This window comes from Chlorocebus sabaeus, chromosome 28, assembly GCF_047675955.1.
Source record: "Chlorocebus sabaeus isolate Y175 chromosome 28, mChlSab1.0.hap1, whole genome shotgun sequence".
NCBI classification, from domain to species: domain Eukaryota; kingdom Metazoa; phylum Chordata; class Mammalia; order Primates; family Cercopithecidae; genus Chlorocebus; species Chlorocebus sabaeus.
This window is the reverse complement of record NC_132931.1, coordinates 13,525,597-13,547,126: the sequence shown is the minus strand read 5'-3', so window position 1 is coordinate 13,547,126 and position 21,530 is coordinate 13,525,597. Positions and strand designations below refer to the sequence as shown.

The 21,530-nt window shown below is 45.0% G+C and overlaps 1 protein-coding gene across 1 annotated transcript in view; it reads right to left on the bottom strand.

Annotated features, from left to right (window-relative positions):
- The window catches only part of KPNA7 (karyopherin subunit alpha 7), a 33,486-nt gene extending 15,399 nt beyond the window's left edge, over window positions 1-18,087 (bottom strand). The window contains exons 1-5 of the mRNA XM_037990368.2: window positions 17,982-18,087; window positions 13,337-13,468; window positions 6,370-6,452; window positions 5,340-5,608; window positions 2,941-3,023 (exon numbers count right to left, since the gene is read on the bottom strand). Coding sequence (XP_037846296.2) covers window positions 2,941-3,023; window positions 5,340-5,608; window positions 6,370-6,452; window positions 13,337-13,468; window positions 17,982-18,047 — 633 coding nt within the window. The 5' untranslated portion in view covers window positions 18,048-18,087. The remainder of the gene's footprint in view (window positions 1-2,940; window positions 3,024-5,339; window positions 5,609-6,369; window positions 6,453-13,336; window positions 13,469-17,981) is intronic.
- Window positions 18,088-21,530: the final 3,443 nt, after the last annotated feature.

The following is a 21,530-nucleotide window of genomic DNA, read 5'->3' as shown; positions in this document are numbered from 1 at the left end:
CGGTGGATCATGAGGTCAGGAGTTCAAGACCAGCCTGGCCAAGATGGTAAAACCCCGTCTCTACTAAAAATACAAAAATCAGCCAGGCATGGTGGCAGGTGCCTGTAATCCCAGCTACTTGGGAGGCTGAGGCAGGAGAATCACTTGAACCCGGGAGGCAGTGGTTGCAGTGAGCTGAGATTATGCCACTGCACTCCAGCCTGGTGACAGAGCGAGACTCGGTCTCAAAGAAAAAAAAAAAAAAAAAAAACCACACTAAAAACTAAAAAGAAAAGAAAGAGCTTCTCTTGGCAACTGTGACACCAAGCCTGGTTTTCTATGGCCAAATGATGAGCTGTTTCTACTCAGTCTTTTTGGCAGGTTCTGCCTGACTTTAGAATCTTAGAGCCCACAGGACTGGGTCCCAGGCTCTCCCCACATTCTAGGTCAGCGGTTGGCAAGCTTTTTCTGTAAAGGGCCAGATCGCAAACATTTGTAGCCTGTGGCTTCTGTGGCAACCACCATGGTCCTTGTAGCCCAGACAGTACGAAATGAAAATGCATGTCAGTAAATTTTTTTTTTTTTTTTTTTTTTTTAAGAGACAGGATCTCACACTGTCACCCAGGCTGGAGTGCAGTGGTACAATCACAGCTCACTGCAGCCTCAAACTCAAGCAATCCTCTCACCTTGGCTTCCCAAGTAGCTGGGACTACAGCGCCACACCACTCCCAGCTTGATAAAACTTTATTTACAAAACAAGCAGCCAGCCAGGTCAGGTCTGTGACCCCTGGCCCCAACTGACCTTGCCTGGCTGGGTGACATATACACATATGTCATCTAGCAGGACACATCTATCAATTCTACTCTACTGCAATGGTGTCTCTAACTCGCCTCAACTTCACGCCTGCAACGAAAGCTCCAATTTCTTTTTTTCCTGTACTTTTCCCCTTTCTCTAGGAAGACAATCATCTGAACAATCTAACCTGAAACCTATGGGCATTCTGGCTTCTAGCTGTCTCCCTTTCACATCTAGGATGGTTACGTCCCAGACCCACCTGTTTCAGGTCCACTCTGCTATATAATTTTTTTTTTTTTTTTGAGATGGAGTCTTGCTCTGTCACCAGGCTGGAGTGCAGTGGCACAATCTCAGCTCACTGCAACCTCTGCCTCCCAGGTTCAAGCGATTCTCCTGCCTCAGCCTCCCGAGTAGCTGGGACTATAGATGTGTGCCACTAGACAGGCTAATTTTTGTATTTTTAGTAGAGACGGGGTTTCACCATGTTGGCCAGGATGGTCTTGATCTCTTGACCCACCCACCTCGGCCTCCCAAAGTACTGCGATTACAGGCGTGAGCTACCGCACCCAGCCTCCCTCTGCTATATAATTCTACAGCCGGCAGCCAGAAGAACCTTTCTGAAACATCAGACCACTTGACTCCCTTGCCTCAAAATCCTCCAAAGCCTCCTTGTTGCCTGCAGGAAGGTGTCTAAGCCCTTTTCCTGCTTGCCATCTTAAGTGTTCTCTACTTAAACTCTCTCAGTCATGGCTAGTCTTTTTTTGATTCCACTATGTCAGATTTTTCTCCCATCTTGAAGGTTTCTGAGACGGAGTCTTGCTCCATTGCCCAGGCTGGAGCACGGTGGCACGATCTTGGCTCACTATAACCATCACCTCCTGGGTTCAAGCAACTCTCCTGCCTCAGCCTCCCAAGCAGCTGGGACTACAGGCACATGCCACCATGGCTGGCTAGTTTTTTTATTTTTAGTAGACATAGGATTTCGCCATATTGGGTCAGGCTGGTCTCGAACTCCTGACCTCAGGTGATCCACCCACCTCAGCCTCCCAAAGTGCTGGGATTACAGGCGTAAGCCACTGTGCCCAGCTGAAGGTTTTGAACATAGTCCTCTGGCTTCTTTTCATTTTTGTTTGAGGCAAACCTAGAGCCCAGTTCCTAAACCAGAAGTCCTCTTCAATCAATAACCACAATCAACCAACCTTGACTCTAAGCCTCAAAAGAAGATCCTGTTCCCCATGAACAGAACCAGGGAGACAACCCATTTAAGCCGGAGGTTACACATTTTTGTGTGTGAAAACGCAGACCTTGGCAATGACCATGAGCAGTAGGATATATAAATAACTCCCACAGCTTAGCGTTCCAATAATGGAACACTAGGCACATATGCTAAACTGTGACCCTAGAATGGAGATTTCAGTCATCTATTTTGCAAGATGGTAAGCTTGTAAGCCTCTTCCAATGCCTCAAAGAGAAGGATCAGTGCTACAGGCACCAAAAGACAGAGCTGAGTCAATCTTTACCTAAAATGATACTCAGTCCTAAGCCTCGTTATTATTGGTTTGTTTTTGTTTTTGTTTTTAAGAGACAGAGTCTCAATCTGTCACCCAGACTGGAGTGCAGTGGTGTGATCTTAGCTCTTTGCAGCCTCCATCTCCTGGGCTGAAGCAATCCTCCCACCTCAGCCTCCTGCGTAGCTGAGACTACAGGTATGCACCACCATGCTCAGCTATTTTTTTTATTTAGAAGCAGGGTCTCACTATGTTGCCAGGTTGGTTTTGAACTCTTGGTGTCAAGTGATCCTTCTGCCTTGGCCTAGAAAGCACTGGAATCAAACATGAGCCACCATGCCCAGCCCTGAACCTTGTTTATAAGGTCCTAAAAGGCCAGGCAGCAGCCACATGATCTAGCATTGATTTGGAAGTACTTCCCAATTTCCCAACATTAGAATTTGTTACCTAACGAGGTTCTCTCTCATTTAAAGACATTCCCTTGGCTTGGTACTGTGGCTTACGCGCATAATCCCAGAACTTTGAGAGGCCGAGGTAGGAGGATTGCTTGAGGCCAGGAGTTCAAGACCAGCCTGGACAGAACAGTGAGGCCCCATCTCTATTAAAATTAGAATTTTAATTCAAAAAAAAAAAAAAAAGAAAGAAAAAGACACTCACCGGTAGGGTGGGTGAAATCAAGGCTAGCAGTTGTGGGATGGCATTGTTGGAGATGACGCTATCTCTGAACTCTGGGCCGTCACCTACAAATAGATCAGAATGTGACATTCAGAGAGAGAACAAAGACAATCCTGAAGTGGGCGACTAATTTTTTAAGAGCGTGCAAAGGGCAAGAGATAAAACCTCATTCCCAGGTTTAGCAAGTAGGTAGTATAGCCACGTACTAAATTCTGGATCTCTGGCGTGGCTGGTGGGTGGATAGTCCTGATGTAACAGGCAGGCATCACACAGCAGCAACTGCTAGAAGCAGAGGCTGTGGGCATAGTAGAGCCAGCCAACTCAGCCAAGGTGGGCTGGTGGCATCTCACAGCATGGTTCTCAGGAAGACGAAGGCTGGTGCAGGCCAAGTTGTCTTCCCAGAAGGCCTTGGCACAGGGCAGTAACTTCCAATGCAACTCAGAACAAAGTCTGGGGATCTGTTGGTGCTGGTGACCAGCCATTGGCTACCTTAGCTAGGATAACAATTTTAGACCCTAGAAGTCTCTATTTGTATTCATCATCCATCAAGGCAAGGAGTCACATTGTACCATCCAGTCTCGCCCACTTTACTGCACTAAGCGAAATGAGAGACAACTTCTCTAATAGGTACTTTTTCCTTATGCAACTTTTGTTGTTATTTTTTTGGTGGGGGGGGGTTCAGGGGAGGAGGAAATAGGATCTCACTCTGTTGCCCAGGTTGGAGTACAGTGGTGCGATCATAGCTGACTACAGCCTCGACCTCCAGGACTCAAGCAATCCTCCTACTTCAGCCTCCTGAGTAGCTGGGAGTACAGGCACACACCACTATGCGCCTGGCGAATACTTTTATTTTTTGTAGAGATGAGGTCTCACTACATTGCCCAGGCTGGTCTTAAACTCCTGGGCTCAAGTCATCCTCCCACCTCTACCTCCTAAAGTGCTGAGATTAAAGGCATGAACCACTATGCCAAAGCCTCTGCAAACATTTTTTTGTTTTCTTTTAGTGGTCATTTTATATTCTGTTTGTGAATTCCAGTATGTGGAGTCCTTGGAGGTCTAATCATACCGTTTCTGATGACTCAGTCACAGGGGGTTGTTGCTTCTGTGAACTTGAAAATGCTAATAGTTGGCTGATCTTACTTTGTCAAAATCCTGAGGGACCTAATTGAGTTTTCCCTAGAAAGTCACTGGATTAATGTCAGTCAAAAATCTGGGGCCGGGAGCGGTGGCTCAAGCCTATAATCCCAGCACTTTGGGAGGCCAAGACGGGCGGAGCACGAGGTCAGTAGATCTAGACCATCCTGGCTAACACAGTGAAACCCCGTCTCTACTAAAAAAATACAAAAAACTAGCCGGGCGAGGCGGCGGGTGCCTGTAGTCCCAGCTACTCGGGAGGCTGAGGCAGGAGAATGGCATAAACCTGGGAGGCGGAGCTTGCAGTGAGCTGAGATCCGGCCATTGCACCCCAGCCTGGGCGACAGAGCAAGACTCCGTCTCCAAAAAAAAAAAAAAAGACTCTGGGGGCTTCCAACCCTACAGCACTAATTCACTACACCATGCAGGAAACAGCATCGAGTACCACATTCAGAAAGGTGGTCTTAGGATTCCACTTTCAGGGAAGGCTTGTTAGCCCAAACCAAGGAGTTTTTTGTTGTTGTTGTTGTTTGTTTGTTTGTTTTGGCACGTTCCCTTAGCAGCTTCCACGGAAGGCAGAGTCCTTCTGGGGACCCGAGTTCTGTAAGGGTCTGTCATAAACTCCCATACTGCATAAGCCACAGACTTGTTCTTGAAGCCGCTAAGCCCTGAGGCTGTAGGACCCTGGTGTTGGCAGATGTCTCTAGTTAGCCTTTGACTTCTGTATACATTGTATCATCCTGTTTCAGCTACAATATTTGCCCTCTAAACTTGGATTTGAGGGTTCTTGGTGTTTTGAAACAGAATCTCCCTCTGCTGCCCACATTGGAGTGCAGTGGCATGATCTCTGCTCACTGCAACCTCCTCCTCCCAGGTTCAAGTGATTCTCCTGCCTCAGCCTCCAGAGTAGCTGGGACTACAGGGCACGCGCCACCACGCCCGGCTACTTTTTGTATATTTAGTAGAGATGGGGTTCCACCATGTTGGCCAGGCTGGTCTTGAACTCCTGACCTCAAGTTATCCGTCCGCCTTGGCCTCCCAACATGCTGGGATTACAGACATGAACCACCGTGCCTGGCCTGGCTTTGAGTTTTCCAACAGCTCATTGTACCCTTGCCAGCACTTCTGGGTATTTACATGGCAAGGGGTTCTGGGACATCGAGTATACCCCACCACCCAAAGAACCCTTACGGTGTCCTACACACCTGGCCCCCCGTCTTCTTAGCCCACTAAGGGGAGAGTCTCACCGGCTATATTACCAAGAGCCCACACTGCCTGTTCACACACAGCCACGTTGGGGGAAGACAGGAGCTTGATCAAGGGCTGGATGGCTCCCCCTTCTACCACGGCTCGAGTCTGCTCCGTAGTCCCCGAAGCAATGTTGGTCAGGGCCCAGGCAGCCTCAAACTGCAAGCAGGGGTAAAGTGATGACTTCAGGAACTCCACCATCCTGGGAATGAGGCCCGCTTCAATGACCAGTTTCAGAGGGGGGTTCTTTTCCTGGGATAGCATTTTCCTGTTCAATCAAAGAGAGGGTGGGGAGGGGGAGGTCATGTGAGGGAGGTATTGAGGACCTCCTTTTAGGCCAGGTGCAATGGCTCACACAAATCCCAGTACTTTGGGAGACCAAGGTGGGCAGATCACTTGAGGTCAGGAGGTCAGGAGATGGAGACCAGCCTGGCCAACATGGTGAAATCCCGTCTCTACTAAAAATACAAAAATTAGCTGGGTGTGGTGGTGCACGCCTGTAATCTCAGCTTCTCTGGAGGCTGAGGCAGGAGAATCACTTGAACCCAGTAGGCAGAGGTTGCAGCGAGCCAAGATCATACCATTGCACTCCAGCCTGGGTGACAGTGAGACTCCGTCTCAAAAGAGAAAAAAAGAAAACCTCCTTTTATACGTGTTCTTGGCATTCCTAACTATCAGATGAGCCACATAGCTGGGCTGGAGCTACTTAACATCCTAGTGTTCAGCCGATAGCATTTTTCAGTGGTAAACCAACATTTTCCCCTTTAAGGTATTATCTACAAGATGAAATTTCTGTAGAGGCCAATGTAAATTAAGCAATTCATCTCTGACAACACATCGTACCTTTTAAATTGCCCTCAAGGACAGTGTAGAATAGCAATTTTGTCTTTTAGACGGGCTAGCCTTTTCTTGTGTTTTACGGGCATGTTGCCAATGCCAAGGAACCAAATAGGCCACTGGAGCTCTAGTCACCACTGGCGCTCATTGCTAACTATGAACCTGCAACAGCAGAAGTCTGTTTGGAGATACCTGGCTGTCTGGGTGGCCTGGAAACATAGGACTGGATCTGAGCTATTCACACCTTTGATTATTTCACCCAGATTGAGGCTGACCTGCAAGAAGAGACACATTTCACGTCAGATTCTCTGCCAAAATGAACTGTAAACATCACTTACTCTAGCCATCGTCCATCTGATTAAAACAGCCTGGCTTGAACAGGATGTCCCATCTTGCAAGCTGTTCTATATTTGGGGAGGGGAGAATATAGTCCATAGATCTCACAGATCTGTGTGACCCTTCCCACGCTTAGGGGAGAAGTAATTCCTGTCATTACTTGGATCCCCAGAACATTATTATCCCATGCAGTAAGAACATGCTAGTGAACACAAAACAAAATGGCAGACTAAGGACGTCCAAAAAATGATCTCCTCCATAGGGGCAATGAGAAAACTGACAAAAATAGAATCAACTTTTTCAGCACGGTAGAAATTGACCAAAGGCTGGCGGCCAATTGTTTTATTCAAGCCAGGAAGTGTTTATCCAAGAAAGACAACTGAATCGCAGTAAGAATCATGAGAGCTTTGTGGCATTTTGACTTGCCCTATTCCCACCCACCCTCAGCTCCATGGTAGTCTTGAAAACCAACAGTCCACAATCATTGTGAAAAACAACAGCCTCACAGCCACCAGAAGAGGCAAAATAGGTAGGTGCTCCTTTGGAGCCTCATTCCCAGAAAATTATTATTTGATCTGTCTGGTCATTCCCTGAAAGATCCCACTTACAGACTACTTTGACTCAGAGCTTACTCAGTATGAAAAGGCTTTTCCCTAAGAATACATGTTGAAAACAGAGGAAGTTGTTTAACTTCACAGCTACCTAAGAGGTTGAATAAGACTTGGGATAAACAGGCTAACAAAAAAAACTTGAAAGGAATATTATGTGTAGGGCTATGCATATGCTTTAAACACACACACACACACACACACACACCCCTAAGACCCTCAGCTCTTACCTCTCACTGACCCTGAGGCTCTGTGCAAACAGGACGTAGAGGCTTATGGCAGAATTGTCAACTACTTGGCTGAGTGGTGAAAGCATACCCCCAACATAGAGCTTCTTGGCAAAATTTGAGTGTTCTTTTCCTTGTGGTTCCGAGTGTTAAAGTGAATCTCTAATTATTAGTTGACCACTAAGCAAACTGAGCAGGCACTTCAGCAGCCACACATCACAAAAAATACAGATTTTAGATAATTAATTCAGAAATTACTAATCACACCCAGCAACAACAACAAACCCTGGGGCAATGGAAAACCTGGTTTCTAGAATTGTTACACTATTTTAAATGACTAGTTTTCAACAAAGATTATGAGACAAGCAAAGAAAGTGTGACACACACATATACATATATATGTGAAAAAAGCAATCAATAGAAATAGTCCCTGAGGAGACCAGATGTTGAACTAGACAAATATTTTAAATATAGTCAAAGAACTAAACCATGACTAAAGAACTAAAGTGCAAGAACGGTGTCTCACTAAACAGAGACTATCAGTGAACAGATAACAGTTACTGGAAGGAGCCAGATACAAATTCTGGAATTGGAGAATAACTGAAACAAAAAATTTCCCTAAAGGGGCTTAACAGCAGATTTAAGCAGACATAATAAAGCAGCAGTGAAGCTGAAGATAGGCTAATTGCAATTATCCCATCTGAGGAAGATAACACACAAAAGAGACTGAAGATGAAAATTGACAGATCTTTAGAGATCTGTGGGACATCATCAAGGATACCAACAAATGCAGAATAGGAAGGAGAAGAGGGAAAGAGGCAGAAAGTATATTTAAAGAAATAATGGCCAAAGAAATTCCCAAATCCAATAGAATAATTAATCTACACATCCGAAAAGCTCAATGAACTCCAAATAGAATAAATTCCAAGATCCAAACATTTATAATCTAACTGTTGAAAGCCAAAACTATAGAATCAAAAACATTGAAACCAGCAAAAGAGAAGCAATTCATGTACGAAGCGTCAATAAGATTAACAGCTGATTTCTTATCAGAAAGCATCAAGGCCAAAAAGCTGAGGCGCAGTGAGCCAAGGTCGCACCTTTGCACTCCAGCCTGGGTGACAAGAGTGAAATTCCATCTCAAAGAAAAAAAAAAAGAAAAAAAAACTTTACCAACTTTACAAAAAAAATTTCTCACTCATTCTTTGAGGCTAGTATTACTCTGATACCAAACCAAGGATATTACAAGATAAGTATACACTAATATCCCTCATAACTACTGATGCAGAAATTCAACAAAATAGGAGGAAACTGAATGCATAAACTTTTGAAACATATGTTCAACATATTGGTCCATCATGATGAATTAGGATTTGAACTCACGAATTCAGGAGTGAATTTAACATGTGAAAAAAATCAACATAGTACCCTGTATTAATAAAGGGGGGGAACCCACATGATAATCTCAATGCAGAAGAAACATTTAACAAAATTCAATGTACTTCCATAATTTAAAAACACCACTCAACAAACTGGAATAAAAGGAAACTTCTTCATTCTGATAAAGGCATCTACAAAGAACTCAGAGGTAGCCTCACACTTAATGGTGAAAGTCTAAAAGGTTTCCCCCAAGATCAGGAATAAGACAAGGATGCTGCTCTTTTCACTTTTATCCAACATGGCATTGGAAGTTCCAGATGCATTAATTAGGCAACAAATAAAGTGCATCCAGATTGGAAAGGAAGAAATCAAACGATTTGCAAGTGACATCATCTTATATGTAGAAAATCCTAAGGAATTTACACAAAAAGGCTAGAGCTAATAAATTCAGCTAGGTTGCAGAATTGATATACAAAAATTAATTGTATCTTTAAACACTAGTAGTGATCAAAAATCAAAATAAAGCAATTTAATTTACAACATAAAAAGAATAAAATGCTTAGTAATAAATTTATCAAAAGAAATCCAAGAGTTATATGCTGCAAACTGTAAAAATAAAAAATAAAAAAATAAGGAGAACAGAAATGAAAAGGTATCCCATGTTCATGGACTGGAAGACTTAACATTGTTAAGATGGCAATACTCCAACCTTATAAGTTCAATGACTCCTTTCCATAGGTTCAATGCAATCTCCATAAAAATCAGAGCTGTCTTTATTGTAGAAATTGACAAACTGATTTTAAGATTCATATGGAAATACAAGGGATCCAGAAGAGCCAAAATTATATTGAAAAAAGAACAAATCTGAAAGACTCATCCTTGCCAATTTTGAAACTTACCACAAAACTACAGTAGTCAAACCTTTCATGACATAAAGATAAACATATAGATCAACGGAAGAGAACTGAGAGTCCACAGATGAATCCCCACATTCATGGTCAATTGATTTTTTGACAAAGGTACCAAGACAATTCAATGGGTAGAAAATAGTCTCACCAAATAATTGTACTGGTACAACTATATATCACGTGCAAAAGCACAAAGTTGGACTCCTACTCTCACCATTTACAAAAATTAACTCCAAATGGCTCAAAGGCCTAAAAGTAAGAGCTAAAATTATAAACTCTTAGAAAGAAATTATAGATGTAGATCTTTGTGACCTTGGATTAGGCAATGAATTCTTAGATATGATGCCTAAAACACAACCAAGAAAATAAACTAGACTTCTTCAAAATTAAAAACCTTTATGCTTCAAAGGATACTATCAAGAAAATGAAAAGACAACCCACAGAACAGAATATATTTGCAAGTCATATCTGCTAAGGTTTAATATCAATTAGAATATATAAATACCTAGGAATTATAAGGTTTAATATCTAGAATATATAATCAATAAAAAATAATTTGACTTAAAAATGGACAAAGGACTTGAATTGTTTTTTGGTGGCGGGGACAGTCTCGCTCTGTTACTTAGGCTGGAATGCAGTGGCACAATCTCAAGTCACTGCTCAAGCTATTCTCCTGCTTCAGCCTCCCAAGTAGCTGGGAATACAGGCGCATGCCACCACACCCACCTAATTTTTATATTTTTAGTAGAGACGGCGTTTCATCATGTTGGTCAGGATGGTCTTCAACTCCTGACTTCAAGTGATCCACCCACCTCAGCCTCCCAATATGCTGGGATTATAGGTGTGAGCCACCAGGCCTGGCTAATTTTTATATTTTTCATAGAGATGCAGTTTCACCATGTTGGCCAGGCTGGTCTTGAACTCCTGAGCTCAAGTGATCCTCCTGCCTCAGCCTCCCAATGTGCTGGGATTATAAGCATGAGTCACCGTGCCCGGCATCTGCTTTTGTCATCACATTGCTCTTCTTATAAGAATCGTTGAATGCCAGGCCTACCCAGATAATTCAGGATCACCTCTCTATCTCAAAAATTCTTAACTTAATCACATCTGCTACATCCCTTTTTTCATAGAGTAACATTCACAGGTTTGGGTATTAGAAGATGCAGACGCTTGGGGTGCCATGATATAGCCTACCACAAAGAGTGAAACAGGCTTAGTACATAACCCAGTTATTCTCAGTGGAACTAAAGACACCCATCCACACAAAAACTTGTACACAGGATGTTAATAACAGCACTCATCATCATAACCAAAAAGTAGAAACAACTCAAAAGTCTCCCAACAAATAAATGGATAAACAGGCCAGGCGCGGTGGCTCACGCCTGTAATCCCAGCACTTTGGGAGGCCAAGGCAGGCGGATTGCTTTAGGTCAGGAGTTCGAGACCAGCCTGGCCAACATGGGGAAACCCCGTCTCTACTAAAATATAAAATTAGCGGGTGACACAAGCCTGTAGTCCTAGCTACTCAGGAGGCTGAGGCAGGAGAATGGCTCGATCCCGGGAAGCGAAAGTTGCAGTGAGCCAAGATTGTGCCATTGCATTCCAGCCTGGGTGACAGAGTGAGACTCCATCTCACAAATAAATGGATAAACTAAATGTGCTCTCTCCATACAACAGAATGTCATTCTGCCCAAAAGGAATGACGTATTGATACATGCTAGAACATGGATGAACTTTGAAAACATAAAAGCTCAACACAAAAGCTCACATGTTGTGTGATTGCATTTATAGGGAATGTCTAGAAGAGTCGTTCCGGAGAGACAGAAGGTAGACTAGTGTTTGCAGAGACGGTGGGGGATGAGGAATGGGGAGTGACTCCTGAATGAGTGTGGAGTTTCTGTTTGAGTTGATTAATAGGTTCTGGAATTAGCTAGTGGCAATGGTTGCACAACTTTGTGACTATACTAGAAACCACTGGTTAGGTAAAGAGTGAATTTTGATGTGAATTATACCTTCATTTCTTTAAAAAAATATGCTAATACACCGGGTGCGGTCGCTCACACCTGTAATCCCAGCACTTAGGGAGGCTGAGGCAGACGGTTCATGAGGTCAGGGAATCAAGACCATTCTGGCTAACACAGTGAAACACCATCTCTACTAAAAATACAAAAAATTATTCGGGTGTGGTGGTGGGCACCTGTAGTCCCAGCTACTCGGGAGCCTGAGGCAGGAGAATGGCGTGAACCCAGGAGGTGGAGGTTGCGGTGAGCCAAGATCGTACCACTGCACTCCAGCCTGGGCAACAGAGTGAGATTCTGTCTTAAAAAAACAAAACAAAACAAAACCAGAAAACAAACACCTTTTTTTTTTTGGTCGTTGTTTTTTGAGATGGAGTCTCCCTTTGTCACCCAGGTTGGAGTGCAGTGGCATGATCTTGGCTCACTGCAACCTCCGTCTCCCAGGTTCAAGTGACTCTCCTGCCTCAGCCTCCTGAGCAGCTGGGATTACAGGTGCACGCCACCACGCCCAGCTAATTTTTTGTATTCTTAGTAGAGATGGGGTTTCACCGTGTTGGCCAGGCTGATCTTAAACTCCTGACCTCAGGTGATCCACTCGCCTTGTCCTCCCAAAGTGCTAGGATTATAGGCATGAGCCACTGTGCCTGGCCTTTTTTTCCTTTTGTTTCATACCTTCCTTGGATGGGGGGATTCTAGGGACTGCTCCAAACCAATGAAGCTAATTAGAGATATAGTTCGGACTCCTGTGCAATTCAGAGAATGACTACACATTTCATTGATGAATGGGAATGTGTCATAGGACCCACCCACTTGACAAAAATGGAAGCAGTCTCTGCCCTCTGCAAGCCCTAAGCTGAGCAGGGTAAAAAAGGGTGCATGTGGGTGGTTAAGGTAGGATAGACAGTGGTGTACTCCAAAAGAATATAAAGACGCTATTATTGAGGTGCTAAGAAGGAAAACTTCCTGGTCAAGGCATTCGGTATTCACAGAAACCGGACTAACCTTGAAGTCAACCTAGGATCTGCATTTAATGAGGTTGGGGCTGAGAAGTAACCTTCACCCACTCTCATTTCCTCGGTTTTCAGGCTTAGGGGTAGCAAGTAAATTTTCAATTAGAAATATCACTTTTGGCCAGGTGCAGTAGCTCACACCTGTAAGCACTTTGGGAGTCTGAGGCAGGCAGGTCACTTGAGTCCAGGGGTTCAAGACCATCCTGGGCAACATGGCAAAATCCTGTCTCTATAAAAAATACAAAAATTCACGAGGCATGGTGGTGAGTGCCTGTAGCCCCAGATACTCTGGAAGCTGAGGCAGGAGGCTCACTTGAACCCAGGAAGGTTAGGGCTGCAATGAGCTCTGACTGTGACACTGCACTCTATCCTGGGTGACAGAGTGAGACCCTGTCTCAAAAAATAAAAATTAAAAAAAAATTAAAAAGTAAAATAAAATAGCACCTTCTCCATCCCACACTAGAACGTCGATTCCACAGACTCAGAGCCATAGGAGTAACGGCCATTAGCCTTTTCACAAAGGCAGTTTAGCTCAAACCATAATCTCTTCACTCCTTTCTTTAAAAGGCCAAAAACAGTTTGCAAGTTCTGAATTCATTAAACATTATCCAGCCAGAGACACTTGCTAAGAACATATTTTGCCCAAGACTACTCTAAACACTACGTACTGACCGCCACCCCTTTGGCTGTTTTTTCAGGTGTGTCAAGGCAGAAGCTCGTGATATTCCTTCTCTTTAAGGTTTGTTCATCTTTCTTGGCCTTTCGGAGCTCCAGGCTGACCGCCATCCTCTGCTGTCGCCTCAGCTAGTGAGGAAAAGAAATTGGAGCATTTAGAACCGGGAGTGGGGATGTCACCACATATAGAACCAGGAGGGAGGATGCCACATTTAGTCTGTCAAACATGTTTCAAATCATCCAATTTCATTTTCACAGATACAATAGGCTGGAAGAGTTCAGGTCACACAATTAGTAAATCATCTCAGTTCTGTTGACCTCCTCTTTTCTCTTACACCACGTCTAGAAAATAATTTGATCTTCCTTCCAAAATAAAGCAAGACCATGTACAACCTTGACAGGCCGGGATTCTCAGCTGTAAAAACACTTCAGCAAAGCATCCCATTGCCCTAAGTCTGAACACATCTTCAATGACACTGATGATTTCTTGAAGAGTATGGCTGCTTCCTGAATGTGCCCAGGCCTTTTCAGTGGTGGCTACGATAGGTGGTGCTGGGGACAACTGGGGGACTGCCCATGTCCTAGACACCCTGATCATTTCCACTATATATATATTTTATATATATAATAATATATATTATTTTATATATTATATAATATATATTATTTTATATATTATATAATAATATATATTATTTTATATATTATATAATAATATATATTATTTTATATATTATATAATATATATCAAATATATATTTGATTATAATTATAATATATATCATATATTTGATTATAATTATAATATATATCAAATATATATTATATATAAATATATCAAATATTTATATGTAATATAAATATATATTATATATTTTTTATATATTATATATTTTTTATATATATATTTTTCTTTTTGAGATGGAGTCTCACCCTTTCACCCAGGCTGGAGTGCAGTGGCACGATCTCAGCACACTACAACCTCTGCCTCTGGGGTTCAAGCCATTCTTGTGCCTCAGCCTCCCAAGTAGCCAGGATTACAGGCATTTGCCACCACACCTGGCTAATTTTTGGATTTTTAGTAGAGATGGGGTTTCTCCATGTTGGCCAAGCTGGTCTCGAATTCCTCAGCTCAAATGATCCACCTGCCTCAGTCTCCCAAAGTGCTGAGATTATAGGCTGAGCAACTGTGCATGGCCCATTTCCACTATTAATGAAACCTGTCTATAAGACATTAAAGCCTTCATCTCCAAAACTACATACTGAGGGAGATTAAAATTAAAATGAGGCTGGGCATGGTAACTCGTGCCTGTAATCCCAGCACTTTGGGCGGTCAAGGCAGGAGGATCACTGAGGCCAGGAATTCCAGACCAGCCCGGACAACATAACAAGACCCTTTTTCTACCAAAAAAAAATTAGCTGGGCATAGTAGCATGCACCTGTAGTCCCAGCTACTTGGGAGGCTGAGGTGGGAGGATCCCTTGAGCCAGGGAGGTCTAGGCTGCAGTGAGCTATGATTGTACCACTGCACTCCAGACTGGGAAATAGAGTGAGACCCTGCCTCTAAAAAAACACATGCTCGCGCTTGCGCTCTCTCGCGCTCTGCCAGTTAATGACTCAAACTTTATAGTATTAAGAATCCTGAGGAAATGACTTAACCTTTCTAGATAGCTGAGTTTAGGCTGAAGACATTTCCGGAACAATTATAAAGAAGTCACCATGTATTAGATACTTTTTGTTCCTTAAGCTACTTAATTCTTGCTTGAAAAAGGGCCATCAACTGGGCACAGTGGCTCATGCCTGCAATCTCAGCACTTTGGGAGGCCAAGGCAGGAGGACTGCTCGAGCTCAGGAGTTCAAGAACAGCCTGGCCAACTTAGTGAGACCCTGTCCCTACAAAGAAAAATAAAAAATTAGCCAGGCATGGTGCTACTTGGGAGGCTGAGGTGGGAGGATCACTTGAGCCTGGGAGGCAGAGGCTGCGGTCAACTATGATCGTGCCACTGCACTCCAGCCTGGATGACAGAGCAAGACCATGTATCAAATAATAAAAGGAAAAAACGTCAAAGGGTCATGGTGGCATTATATGGCAAGGCAGGAACATCTTTGGGAATCACTGAGCCCATCACATCACATTACAGGCAGGTCTTCCCTGTAAACACTTTTGTGCCTTTCTCTCTTCTCTTTGGCAGGCCCTACCTGTTGCTGTGAAGACTCAATTCCTTTGTTCTCACTGATTTCCTTTTATCTGTAGTGGTCCTGGAAGCCAGACAGCTTCTTTGTTGGAATAGGTTATTGTAAGAGTGATTTGGTTCCTGGGCCAGGCGTGGTGGCTCACGCCTGTAATCCCAGCACTTTGGGAGGCCAAGGCAGGGGGATCACGAGGGTCAGGAGACTGAGACCATCCTGGCCGACATGGTGAAACCCCATCTCTACCAAAACACACACAAAAAAGTAGCCATGCGTGGTGGCAGGCACCTGTAGTCCCAGCCACCTGGGAGGCTGAGGCAGGAGAATTGCTTGAATCCAGGAGGTGGAGGTTGCAGTGAGCCGAGATCACACCATTGCACTCCAGCCTGGTGACAGAGCAAGACTCAGTCTCAAAAAAATAAAAATAAAAATAAAAAATAAAAAGTGATTTTGTTCCTGATGGTGGCCTAACCAGGCTGCTGTGACCCTGTGCTTCCCTCATTCTCCTCATCAGGCTTTTGGATTCCCGAGGTGGAGCTAAACTGATATGATGCCAGTCAAGATACAGAGATGGGGGCTGGGTGCAGAGGCTCATGCCTGTAATCCCAGCACGTTGGGAGGCCAAGGCAGGCAGATCACTTGAGGCTGGGAATTTGAGACCAGCCTGGCCAACATGGCAAAACCCTGTCCCCCCTAAAAATGCAAAAAATTAGCCAGGTGTAATGGCGCACACCTGTAATCCCAGCTACTTGGGAGGCTGAGGCATGAGAATCGCTTGAACCTGGGAGGCAGAGGTTGCAGTGAGTCGAGATTGCACCATTGCACTCCAACCTGGACTATGAAGCAAGTCTTCATCGCAAAAATAAAAAGAGATGGAGGACAGAGCTAGCAACACAAAACTATGCTACCGAAGAAGCTGAGTGAGAGTTAGAATCCATATACACAACACAGACCCTTCCCCCACCCCCCACCACCGTCCCCAGCCCTTGGGCTCAACCTGGCAGCAAGAACAGCTTGGAATTCTCAGTTCCAAGTCCTATTTCTACAAGGCATGCTTGTTGGCCATACCTACATGCTGACATTTTAGCTCTTTGGTAAGCCTCATTGACATGAGCAGCTGTAAACACCTGTATACTGGCCCCTGGGGAAGCCATCCAGCCCCTTGGAAATAAATAGCGGCCTGGTTTTTTGTTTTTTTCAAAAAAAAGTCTTGCACTGTTGCCCAGGCTGGAGTGCAGTGGCACAATCTCGACTCACTGCAACCTCCGCCTCCCAGGTTCAAGCAGTTCTCCCGCCTCAGCCCCGCAAGCAGCTGGGATTACAGGCCTCCGCCACCACGCCCATCTAATTTTTTGTATTTTTAGTACAGACGGGGTTTCACCACATTGGCCAGGCTGGTCTCGAACTCCTGACCTCAACTGATTTGCCCACTTCAGCCTCCCAAAGTGCTGGGATTATAGGCGTGAGCCACCACGCCCAGCCCAGCCTAGTTTTTTGGTTTGGTTTTGTTTTAGAGACAGGGTCTGGCTCTGTCACCCAGACTGGAGTGCAGTGGTGCAATCACAGTACACTGCAGCCTTGAAATCCTGGGCTCAAGCAATCCTCCCGACTCAGCCACCAGAGTAGCTGAGACTACAGGTACCTGCCACCACACCTGGCTGGTTTTGTGTTTTTGTAGAGTTGGAGGTCTTGGTATGTTACCCAGGCTCATCTAGAACTCCTGTCCTCAAGCGATCCTCCCACCTTGGCCTCCCAAAGTGCTGGGAACACAGGCATGAGCCACCACAGCCCAGCTAAGCAGCCCTGTTTTATGGATGAAGAAACTGGGGTTCTGAAATTAAATAATTGCAAGATTCCATGGAAACTTTGATTTGATTCCACAGTTGTCTGGCTCCTAAGTCCACATGCTTTTGTCTTCCCCACCTTTAATATTTTATGATGAAAATAGCAAACATACAGAAAAGTTGAAAGGTTGATTCAGGGAAACACCTAGGCATCTATCTAAAGAATCTTTTGCTATATTTGCCTTATCAACCCATCTCTCCACCACCACCACCACTCCCCATCTTCCCCTATTTTTTTTTTGTTTTTTGGTTTTTTTTTGAGATGGAGTTTCTCTCTTGTAGCCCAGGCTGGAGTACAGTGGCATGATCTCAGCTCACTGCGACCTCCACCTCCTGGGTTCAAGCAATTCTCCTGCCTCAGCCTCCCAAGTAGCTGGGATTACAAGTGCATGCCACCACGCCCAGGTAGTTTTTGTATTTTTAGTAGAGACAGGGTTACACCATATTGGCCAGGATGGTCTTAATCTCCCGACCTCGTGATCTACCTGCCTCAGCCTCTCAAAGTGTTGGGATTACAGGCATGAGCCACCGTGCCTGGTCTCTTCACCCCATTTTCTATGCAGATTGCACTGGCCCCCGATAGAAGCAGGTAGGTGTTTTATACTCACAGATGCATCTTTGCCGCAGTACTTAAATTTTCTCCGCCTGTCTTCTGGAGCATCTAAGGTCGGCATATTGACTGGAAGTAGTAAGTTACCTGCAGGTTGGACAGGAACAAAGAAATTTTCAGCGCCCATTATGTGGGTTATTATGTCAGTATCATCAGGCTCTAACCCTTAAAGGGCTCACAGTGGAACAGAGAGTAGACCCAGAAAGCTAGCCTTTTTTTTTTTGAGACGGAGTCTCGCTCTGTCACCCAGGCTCGAGTGCAGTGGCAGGGTATCAGCTCACTGCAATCTCCACCTCCCGGGTTCAAGCAGTTCTCCTGCCTCAGCCTCCCAGGTAGCTGGGATTACAGGCATCTGCCACCATGCCCTGCTAATTTTTGTATTTTTAGTAGAGATGGGATTTCACCATGTTGGCCAGGCTGGTCTTGAACTCCTGAACTTGTGATCTGCCTGCCGCAGCCTCCCAAAGTGCTGGGATTACAGACATGAGCCACCGTGCCCAGCCAGCATTTTTTATTTTTTTGAGACCAGGGAAACAGAGAGAGTTAGAACCCATATGCACAGCACAGACTCCCCATCCCTAACCCTTGGGCTCAAGCTGGCAGCAAGAACAGTCTGGACTTCTCCAGTTCCATGTCCTGTTTCTGCAAGGCTGCTTGTTGGCATCAGGGAGTCACTCTGTCACCCAGGCTGGAGTGCAGTGGCACAATCACAGCTCACTGCAACCTCGACCTCCTGGACTCACGTGATCCACCCACCTCAGCCTCTTGAGTAGCTGGGACTACAGGCATGAGCCGCCACACCTGGTTTATTTTTGGTTTTTTTGTTTGTTTGTTTTTGTAGAGTCAGCATTTCACCATGTTGCTGAGGCTGGTCTTGTACTCCTGAGCTCAAGTGATCCTCCCACCTGAGCCTCCCAAAGTGCTGGGATGACAGGCATGAACCCGAAGTCAGCTTCTATAAGCATCACCACGCCAGCTCAGTAGGCTGTGAGCACTGTGGGAGCACCAAGAAGACCAACACTGGGCATAGCAGTAAAGGAAACCTTTTAAAGATGCTTTGGTTTCAACTGGGTCCTCAATGAGGCAGATGGGCTGGTTGTCATATATAGAAACCTTTCATGCCAGGCGCAGTGGCTCACGCCTATAATCCCAGCACTTTGGAAGGCTGAGGCAGGCGGATCACTTGAGGCCAGGAGTTCGAAATCAGCCTGGGCAACATGGGAAAACCCCGTCTCTACTAGAAATACGAAAATTAGCCAGGTATGGTGGCGGACACCTGTGATTCTAGCTATTTGGGAGACTCAGGCAGGAGGATCACTTGAATCCAGGAGGCGGAAGTTGTAGTGAGCCGAGATCACACCATTGCACTCCAACCTGGGCAACAGAGTAAGATTCCGTCTCAAAAAGAAGAAAAAAAAAAAGAAGCCTTTTACACAGTGTGTCTGAGGAGTTATGAATCAGGCATATGTACAGGGGGGTGAGGAGACCCACCAAGGCTGCAACAGGAACCCCACGCCCCATGCACCAGCACATGGGGTCAGGACAGTCTCAAGTACAAGTTGCTGAGAATCCTGTGGTAGACTGCCTCGACCCCAGTCCAGACCACCATCACCTCTTACCCACACTACCGCTATGTTGCCTTCCAGCTGGTCTCCCTGCTTCTCCCATTGCCTTATTCCAATCTATTCTTTGCACAGAGTACATGTGATTGTGGATCACCTGAAGTCAGGAGTTCGAGACCAGCCTGACCAACATGACGAAACCCCATCTCTACTAAAAGTACACGATTAGCCAGGCGTGATCGCGGGCGCCTGTAGTCCCAGCTACTCGGGAGGCTGAGACAGGAGAATTACTTGAACCCAGGAGGCAGAGGTTGCAGTGAGCCAAGATCGTACCACTGCACTCCAGCCTGGGTAACAGAACAAGACTCCATCTCAAAAAAAAAAAAAAGAAAAGAAAAATATCTGATTAGCCAGGCACAGTGGCTCATGCCTGTAATCCCAGCAACTTGAGAGGTTAAGGTGGAGAACTGCTTAATGCCAGGTATTCAAGACCAGCCTGGGCAACAAAAGCAAGACCCCGTCTCTACAAAAAACATAAAAATAAGCTGGGCGTGGTGGTGCGTACCTGTAGTCCCAGTTACTTCAGGCTGAGGTGGGAGGATTTCTGGAGCCCAGGAAGTAAGGCTGCGGTGAGCCATGATTGCACCACTGAACTCCATCCTGGGTGACAGTGAGACCCTGTCTCAAAAAATAAAATGAAAAAAAAAAAAAAAGGAAGATGTTCTCTGGCCAGGTGTGGTAGCTCACGACTGTAATTCCAGCACTGGAAGGCCAAGGTGGACACGTTGCTTGGGCCCTGGAGTTGGAGGCTGCAATGAGCCATTATTACACCACTGCACTCCAGCCTGGACAGCCCAGCGAGACCCTGTCTCTAAAGCAAATTGTTTAAAAAATACAAAAACAAAACCAAGAAGAATCTGATCTAACTCTCCTGCTTAAAACACTCTCTCCTGGCTACCCATTAAGTTTAGAAGAAAATTCACTTTCTACACTGGCCCCAGCCCACTTCACCTCCAACAACTCTTCCCTTGATCATTGTGTTCTAGACCCCTGGGCTTCATTATCAAGTATTCCGGGTTCATTGTACTTGGGCCTTTGAAGGAGCTGCTCCGCCCAGGATCTCTGCACACTTGGCTCCTCTTCATTCAGTCTCTGCTTAAACATCTCTGAAAGTCCTTCCTAACTGTCTTCCCAGTCTTATTTTCTTCTCAGCTTTAACCACTGCCTGATATTTTCTTGTTTGTCCATCTTTGTCTCCCTCCACTCCCCGTGATAACTGTACTGTGTGTGTCTTAGGCAGGGATTTCTCGCCTCTTTCACAACACATGACAAAGTAGGTACTCAAATATTTGTCAGGGGAGGGTGGTGCGTGATACGACAGGGCGTTGGTCCTCAGTTAGAGGTGGTTTTTCAAATCAGGCCAAGTTTGAACTTTTTTTTTTTTTTTTAATTGGAGGGAGTTTCCTTTTGTGCTTTTGTTTTGCTTTTGAGACAGAGTCTTGCTCTGTTGCCCAGGCTGGAGTGCGATAAATAGTGCGATCTTGGCTTACTGCAGCCTCAACCACTTGAGCTCAAGTGATCTTCCTGCCTCAGCCTCCCGAGCAGCTGGGACTAAAGGCACAAGCCACCATGGCTGGCTAATTTGTATTTTTTGTAGAGACAGGATCTCACTATGTTGCCCAGGCTGGTTTCAAACTCCTGGGCTCAAGCAATCCTCCCCGCTCAGCATCCCAAAGCGTTGGGATTACAGGCATGAACCACTGCACCTGGCCCCAAGTTTGAATGTTCACAAGGCAGCAGGGAATATTTCTTACAGGTATGTAATATTCATCTGTTTCTGATCATATGAGATGTTCCAGACTACATCATAGAAAATAGAAAACTGGATAAAGAACGTCAACTGACTCTTGTCTTCGGTGAATAGCAGCCAAGAATAGTTTTGGTTGAAAAGACTAATTCAGACATATCAATTTGAAAGGGGCAGT